At 44.8% G+C, this 8,669-nt stretch overlaps 1 protein-coding gene across 1 annotated transcript; it reads right to left on the bottom strand.

Annotated features, from left to right (window-relative positions):
- Positions 1-162: 162 nt before the first annotated feature.
- On the bottom strand, positions 163-6,314 carry LOC117485974 (interferon regulatory factor 5-like; the record flags this gene model as incomplete). The annotated part of the gene is given in 4 exon segments (XM_034134687.1): positions 163-188; positions 1,590-1,776; positions 2,311-2,477; positions 6,305-6,314. Coding segments are annotated over 4 exon segments (390 nt in total), but the record flags the coding sequence as incomplete, so codon positions are not given.
- Between the last annotated feature and the right edge of the window lie 2,355 nt (positions 6,315-8,669).

Here is an 8,669-nt window from a genome sequence, read left to right as displayed (position 1 = left end):
GAGTGAGTGATGATGGTGAGTGGGTGAGTGAGTGAGTGAGTGAGTGAGTGAGTGAGTGAGTGAGTGAGTGAGTGTGAGTGAGTGTGAGAGTGAGTGAGTGGGTGAGTGAGTGAGTGAGTGAGTGAGTGAGTGAGTGAGAGTGAGAGTGTGTGTGTTTCTCACCTCCTCCTCGTCCTCATCAACAAAATCTGAAACACAGAAAGGTTAAAAAATAAAAAAATATTCGGGTCAGTACAGAGTGTGTGTTACAGTGTGTGTCACAGTGTGTGTTACAGTGTGTGTTACAGTGTGTGTCACAGTGTGTGTCACAGTGTGTATTACAATGTGTGTTACAGTGTGTGTTACAGTGTGTGTCACAGTGTGTGTCACAGTGTGTGTTACAGTGTGTGTGTCACAGTGTGTGTCACAGTGTGTGTCACAGTGTGTATTACAATGTGTGTCACAGTGTGTGTTACAGTGTGTGTCACAGTGTGTATCACAGTGTGTGTCACAGTGTGTGTTACAGTGTGTGTTACAGTGTGTGTCACAGTGTGTGTCACAGTGTGTATCACAGTGTGTGTTACAGTGTGTGTCACAGTGTGTGTCACAGTGTGTGTTACAGTGTGTGTCACAGTGTGTGTCACAGTGTGTATTACAATGTGTGTTACAGTGTGTGTCACAGTGTGTGTCACAGTGTGTGTTACAGTGTGTGTGTCACAGTGTGTGTCACAGTGTGTGTTACAGTGTGTGTTACAGTGTGTGTCACAGTGTGTGTCACAGTGTGTGTGTCACAGTGTGTGTCACAGTGTGTGTCACAGTGTGTATTACAATGTGTGTCACAGTGTGTGTTACAGTGTGTGTCACAGTGTGTGTCACAGTGTGTGTTACAGTGTGTGTTACAGTGTGTGTCACAGTGTGTATTACAGTGTGTGTCACAGTGTGTGTTACAGTGTGTGTCACAGTGTGTGTGTCACAGTGTGTGTCACAGTGTGTGTTACAGTGTGTGTCACAGTGTGTGTCACAGTGTGTATTACAATGTGTGTCACAGTGTGTGTCACAGTGTGTATTACAATGTGTGTTACAGTGTGTGTTACAGTGTGTGTCACAGTGTGTGTCACAGTGTGTGTTACAGTGTGTGTGTCACAGTGTGTGTCACAGTGTGTGTTACAGTGTGTGTTACAGTGTGTGTCACAGTGTGTGTTACAGTGTGTGTTACAGTGTGTGTTACAGTGTGTATTACAGTGTGTGTCACAGTGTGTGTTACAGTGTGTGTTACAGTGTGTGTGTCACAGTGTGTGTCACAGTGTGTGTTACAGTGTGTGTGTCACAGTGTGTGTGTCACAGTGTGTGTGTCACAGTGTGTGTTACAGTGTGTGTGTCACAGTGTGTGTGTCACAGTGTGTGTCACAGTGTGTGTTACAGTGTGTGTCACAGTGTGTGTTACAGTGTGTGTCACAGTGTGTGTTACAGTGTGTGTGTCACAGTGTGTGTTACAGTGTGTGTGTCACAGTGTGTGTCACAGTGTGTGTTACAGTGTGTGTGTCACAGTGTGTGTTACAGTGTGTGTGTCACAGTGTGTGTCACAGTGTGTGTGTCACAGTGTGTGTTACCTGCTCCTGCGCTGTGCTCACACACCTCGTAGATCTTGTACGGTTGGACAGGCGTCTCTTTGGTCCCGTCGTACTTCAGCTGGAACTCTCGGCTCTTGTTCAGAGCGCAGCGCAGGTTCGCCTTCCACTTCGCTGGGTCCGGCTCATCCAGACCCTCCTGGTACTTCCCTGTCTCCAGAGCCCAGGCCTGTGAGACACAGAGCAGGGTTCACATACCCACTATCAATACAGACTGCCTGTGAGACACAGAGCAGGGTTCACATACCCACTATCAATACAGACTGCCTGTGAGACACAGAGCAGGGTTCACATACCCACTATCAATACAGACTGCCTGTGAGACACAGAGCAGGGTTCAGGTGTGTGTTGTGTTAAGGTACAGTAGGACAGGTCACTGTTGTGTTCAGGTGCAGTAGGACAGATCCGTGCTGCGTTCAGGTGCCTGTTGTGTTCAAATGCAGTAGGACAGGTCAGTGTTATGTTCAGGTGCGTGTTGTGTTCAGGTGCAGTAGGACAGGTCCGTGTTGTGTTCAGGTGCAGTAGGACAGGTCAGTGTTGTGTTCAGGTGCAGTAGGAAAGGTGTGTGTTGTGTTCAGTGCGTGTTGTGTTCAGGTGCAGTAGGACAGGTGCGTGTTCTGTTCAGTGCGTGTTGTGTTCAGGTGCAGTAGGACAGGTCCGTGTTGTGTTCAGGTGCGTGTTGTGTTCAGGTGCAGTTGGAGACCTTGAAGATGGTGTCCTCCTGCTCTGGGGGGCTGTGTCGTGTTGCATGTTTCCAGGGGACCCTGAAGAGGCGCAGTTCAGGGTCCAGCCACTGCAGTCCGGAGAAACGGCCGCTGCTCACCTGGGCCAGGAGCCAGGGGCGGAGCCTAACTCTGCGGGGGGGGGGCGCTCATTCTGGGGAACATTCTTATTATTACATTGATTTACTGAAGTTTTACTGTGAAGCTCTGGTGACCCTGATGTCTTTGAATGCAGCTTCTCTCTCTGGTTTCAGTATTTATCACAATAAATAATAATGTAATACAAATAATAATAAGTCTCTGGATTCAACAACAGGAAGTCCAGCTGGTGTCACTTCCTTAAACGCTTTGGGAAGTCATGAGACCAGATTATAACTTTATAAACAATTAATAAAACAAGAGATAGAGTGTGTGGGTGTGTGTGTCTGTCTGTCTGTCTGTCTGTCTGTGTGTGTGTGTGTGTGTGTGTGTGTGTGTGTGTGTGTGTGTGTGTGTGTGTGTGTGTGTGTGTGTGCCTGTCTGTCTGTGTCTCTCTGTGTGTGTGTGTGTGTGTGCGTGTGTGTGTGTGTGTGTGTGTGTGTGTGTGTGTGTGTGTGTGTGTGTGTGTGTGTGTGCCTGTCTGTCTGTGCGTGTGCGTGTGTGTGTGTGCTCACCTCTGTATCCTCTGTGGCGCTGCGAACGCAGTGAAAACAAACAAACGGAAATAAACGTATACTTTAGTTAAAGTTAAAGTAACCAAAGCGGAAGTGAATCCGCACGGCCGTGGCTCAGAGAAACTTCACAAACTCCGGAACACAATCAATGCGACACAATGAGAAAACTACTTCCTGTTAGGTGCACAAAATAAAAGCTCGAATTAGAAAATAAGAGTCCAAACCTGTGCGTGTGTGTGGTTTGTGATATTTAAAAATACAAAATAGAAAAAACACGACATTAGTTAAAGTGGACCTATCATGCTATATTTAAATGATATATTGTAGGGCCATACCTATATAAGGTATATTTATACGTTTCTGTTTTCAAAATACCAAACAGATCATGCATTTTAGCCATGCCTCATTTCGCTCTATGTGCTGTTTGCTGTCTACGGGTCTGATTCTGCTGACCACGCCCCCCTGCAGGAGAGGGGAGACTGCTCTGATCAGCTGCTGGGCTGTCAGAAGAGGGGGAGAAAAAGAGATCTCCGTCCTCCGTGTTTTATTATATATATACAGTCTATGGTTTTATTATATTATTATAGGCCTATAGAGTCGTTATTCATTTGTTTTAAAGCTCAATAAATAACAAAGAAGACCTTTGACCGCCACTTTTCTAATTTTGTCCGGAAGATTTAAACTTTAACGGACATCTTGACCGGCGAAAGAAACTGAAACTCTGCCGCACGGTCCCCTGGTTCCTTGGAAGAGGCGGAGAGGTGGGTGTTTGTCATCTGCTGGTGGACTAACCGGAGAGAATTACAGTGCTTGCCTCGACGGGGAGGGATTGCATTGAATTAAAGCAGCGGGAGCAAACGCTTGCCTCGGGGAGGGAGAGAGAAAGCCACAGCGGAGAATAAACAGAAGGGTAACCATGGTAACTATGGGCGGGAAGTCTTCTTCGCTGCTTTTGTGGCAGACTACAGCGCCACTTACAGGCCTGGCATATGTACTACAGCGTCTCCAGCGCTTTCGAGCAGCAATTAGCGCGTTCACACCAAGTACTTTTCCCACAGTAGTTCATGAGAGTTCTTTTAGTTCTGATGAACTAAAGCAGATCGCGTTCACACTAAAATGAGTTCCTGGGGGTGGATTAGGCAAATGAGCCGCTGACGTCACTTCTTCTTCTTCTGCTTTGGGTTTACTGGCAGGCCGCAAACAACTTCACGGCGAGTACAGTAGGTGGCGGTATGCACCTTAAAGTTGCAATCCGCCAAAAAACCGAGAGAAGAAGAAAACTTCCGCTTCCGCTGTATGCTTCTGTTTACCTTCCGACCTCAGACACGGTATGGAGTTGACGTTTTGGTGGTCGTGTTATACAGCTTCGTAACTGAGTTATTTAAGCCAATAACTCAGCCACAAATACAGATCGACCATTCAAATGCAATAGAAATGCTGAGTCGGAGGCGAAGGCGGTTAAGAAGCCTTAACAAAAGGATTGGACGACGAAAGCACACGCTATGGACATGTTTCGCCGTAGGACAGCTGAGCATGATGACCGTTATCACGCCCAAAGAACAGCAATGGTACGTTCAGTAAATCACATTAATACTATCTAACGTTGGATTTATGGAGTTATGTAGGGCTAATTTGTGTCTTTGTATGTGTTCCAGATATGCGAATACTACGGAACGCGTCGTGTCCCGCGCTCTCTCTGGGTGAACAATAGAACATTGGCCTGGTGGGAGAAGGTGGTGCCAACGTACACCAATGTGCAGTGGATCAAAGATTTCCGAATGTCCAAGGGCTCTTTTCAACTCCTCTGTATTCGCCTGGAAGCAACGTTGGGGAGACGCAACACCAACAACCGGGAGTGTGTACTCGTGCCTAAAAAAATCGCCGCGGGGCAAGAGACGCACAGCCCTTATGAGGCATCTGAACAGCCCTGAACAGCCCTTATGAGGCATCTGAACAGCCCGTATGAGGCATCTGAACAGCCCGTATGAGGCATCTGAACAGCCCGTATGAGGCATCTGAACAGCCCTGAACAGCCCTTATGAGGCATCTGAACAGCCCTTATGAGGCATCTGAACAGCTCTTATGAGGCATCTGAACAGCCCTCATGAGGCATCTGAACAGACCTTATGAGGCATCTGAACAGACCTTATGAGGCATCTGAACAGCTCTTATGAGGCATCTGAACAGCCCTCATGAGGCATCTGAACAGCCCTCATGAGGCATCTGAACAGCCCTCATGAGGCATCTGAACAGCATGGAAATTGTAAATTGACAATAAAGCTGATCTTTTGTACAGTGCATTTGATTCTCTTTTATTTACCAGTCAACAGACACAATTACAATAGTGCAGACACACCTTAGTGCAAAGATGAAATGTCAGTATCAAAACAGTACTCATACTGTATATTTGTATATTAATATGAGTATATTATTATGTTAAATGTGTGTTAAAGACAATGGGATGAGGTTGAAAGCTCTTTAAAAAGCTTTTGTATAACATCTTTACTGTGATAAATACATACATGTTAAGCATACACACCTGAAGAACTACGTTACACACACACAGGTTAGTCTGTGTACTGCTGCACTGCTGCTGGTTTAAACAAAGACAGTCATGATGCTCGTGCCGTGCAGCAGATCATCTTCACTGTGTGTTGTCGCTCCCCTGATCCGAACACCAACGCACCAGACCACTGCACCACACGCCTCCCAACAAGTCATTGTACAGTTTATCAACGACGACAAGTTTTTCTTAATTTTTATATTGAAGGCCTGTTGGATTTAATCAGCTCGCTTAGCACTGCCAGAAGCCCAGCCTGAAAGGTATTTTGTTTCTCCACCTGGCGCGCCGACACCTCCACCTGGCACGCCGACACCTCCACCTGGCGCGCCGACACCTCCACCTGGCGCGCCCCCGAGTCAGCATGGCGCTGCATCACCATGAGCAGCTGGTCGTCCGATTCCTGGGCCTTGTGTGAATGCAGCAGCCGTTCGTCGTGCATCTCCTTGGCACGCAGGTCCTCATTCTCCTTGCTGACCATGGCACGGCGGTCCATCGCCATGATGGTGTCAAGGAAGCTGTCATCCCGTGCCCGCTTTCCTAAGAGGAGAAATAAGCAAGATACAAGATCAGTTTAATCGCCTAGTAGGTTGTCAACAGAGACAGCATTGGACATGGTGCAGGCAGGGACAGTGTACAACATGCAGGTGTAAAGTAGAAGATAAGATAGCATCAAATAGCTGACGCTCAAAGTGCCCTTATTTATTGTTTTAGTGCTTAATGTACGCTTGAACTTTGTCCAAAAATGATAAGTTTTCTTACCGGCAGTCATGTGACCTCTAGCCCGGATGTTTATGAGAGTGAAAAGGGCGCTAAAAGTGTAAACGATGTATTTTCACGGTGTTTCATAATTGTACCAAGAAGGAAATAAACGTGATTAGTGGAGATCAGTTCGATGCGTAACGTTCTTTCAAGACCAGAGTAGTTACAGTGTGTTTGTACGTACTTTTGCGTTTGGATGGTTGAAAAGGAGACGAGAAAGTGCTGCTGTTGTGATCCGGAGGGGAAAGCTCACTTGTTTCCAATCCAGAGAGTTGTCCTGCCTCGCCTGAAGTAAAAAGGCAAGGCAAGGCAAGGCAAGTTTATTTATATAGCACCTTTCAACACAAGGTAATTCAAAGTGCTTTACAAAAATGGAAGACATTTTAAAAATGGCATTTAAAATCAGTCATTAAAAAGGAAAGATAATAAAATAAACATTAAAAGAAAAAATACATGGATAAAAGTTAAAAGTTACAGTGCAGTTTAAGATGTGAATAGTTCAATTAAAAGCAGCGGCAAAAAGAAAAGTCTTCAGCCTGGATTTAAAAGTAGTAAGAGTTGCAGCGGACCTGCAGGTTTCTGGGAGTTTGTTCCAGATATTCGGAGCATAATAACTGAATGCTGCTTTACCATGTTTAGTTCTGACTCTGGGGACAGAAAGCTGACCAGTCCCTGAAGACCTGAGGGTTCTGGATGGTTCATAATTTAGCAGTAGGTCAGACATGTATTTTGGGCCTAAACCATTCAAAGCTTTATAAACCAGCAACAATATTTTGAAATCTATTCTTTGACACACAGGAAGCCAGTGTAAAGACTTCAGAACAGGAGTGATGTGATCCACTTTCTTAGTGTTAGTGAGGACTCGAGCAGCGGCGTTCTGAATTAGCTGCAGCTTTCTAATAGATGTGTTAGTGAGACCTGTAAAGACACCATTACAGTAGTCCAGTCTACTGAAGATAAAAGCATGGACAAGTTTTTCCAAATCCTGCTGTGACATTAGTCCTTTAATCCTAGATATGTTCTTTAGGTGATAGTAGGCTGATTTAGTAACTGTTTTAATGTGACTGTTGAAACTCAGGTCAGAGTCCATGACTACACCTAGATTTCTGGCTTTATCTGTTGTTTTGAACATTGCAGACTGAAGCTCAGCGCTAACTTTTATACGTTCTGCCTTGGCTCCAAAAACCATTACCTCAGTTTTATCTTTGTTTAATTGGAGAAAGTTCTGACACATCCAGTCATTGATTTGTTCAATGCACTTACTCAGTGTTTGAATTGGAGCATAATCTCCTGGTGAAATTGTTACGTAAATTTGTGTGTCATCCGCATAGCTATGGTAACTTATTTTGTTGTTTTTCATTATCTGAGCCAGTGGTAGCATGTAGATGTTAAAGAGAAGAGGCCCCAAGATGGAGCCTTGAGGTACCCCACATGTCATATTTGTCAACTCAGATGTGTATTTACCTATAGAAATAAAGTTTTTTCTGTCCTTTAAGTAGGACTCAAACCAATTTAGAACTGTTGCCGAAAGTCCCACCCAGTTTTCTAGTCGGTCTAGTAATATGTTGTGGTCAACAGTGTCAAATGCAGCACTGAGATCTAATAATACTAACACTGAAGTTCTGCCACTGTCTGTGTTTAAGTGGATGTCATTGAAGACCTTTACAAGAGCAGTCTCAGTGCTGTGGTTTGGACGAAATCCTGACTGGAACACATCCAAACAGTTATTTAAATGCAAGAAGTTACTCAACTGTTGAAATACTACTTTTTCAATGATTTTACCTAGAAATGGCAGGTTTGATATTGGCCTGTAATTGTTCATTACTGAGGCATCTAGATTATTCTTTTTTAAGAGCGGTTTAATGACTGCAGTTTTCAGGGCCTCTGGAAAAATACCTGAGTGAAGAGATGTGTTTACTATATGAAGTAGATCTGAGGCCATGCAAGGAAAAACATCTTTGAAAAATCCTGTTGGAATAATATCAAGGCAGCAGGAGGAGGATTTCAGAAGTTGAATAATGTCCTCTAAGTTTTTACCATTAATCTGATGGAATTGTGTCATGGTGTTTGAATTGATATTAGGTGGACATAGGGACAACACACCTGCTGTACCTGATGCAGAGGCACTGACTGCTTGTCTAATTTTCTGAATTTTGTCAGTGAAGAAGGAGGCAAAATCATTGCACGCCCTGGTGGATAGAAATTTAGAGGCTACTGACACTGGGGGGTTAGTTAGTCTGTCGACGGTAGCAAACAAGGCACGTGCGTTGTTTTTGTTTTTGGTAATGATGTCAGAGAAGAAAGACTGTCGTGCGTTTTTCAATTCCAAATGATAAAGGCCAAGTCTCTCTTTATAGATTTCAAA

The sequence above is a fragment of the Trematomus bernacchii genome, unplaced genomic scaffold, assembly GCF_902827165.1.
Source record: "Trematomus bernacchii unplaced genomic scaffold, fTreBer1.1, whole genome shotgun sequence".
NCBI lineage: Eukaryota > Metazoa > Chordata > Actinopteri > Perciformes > Nototheniidae > Trematomus > Trematomus bernacchii.
The sequence above is the reverse complement of the archived record's forward strand: the minus strand, read 5'-3'. Positions and strand labels throughout refer to the sequence as shown.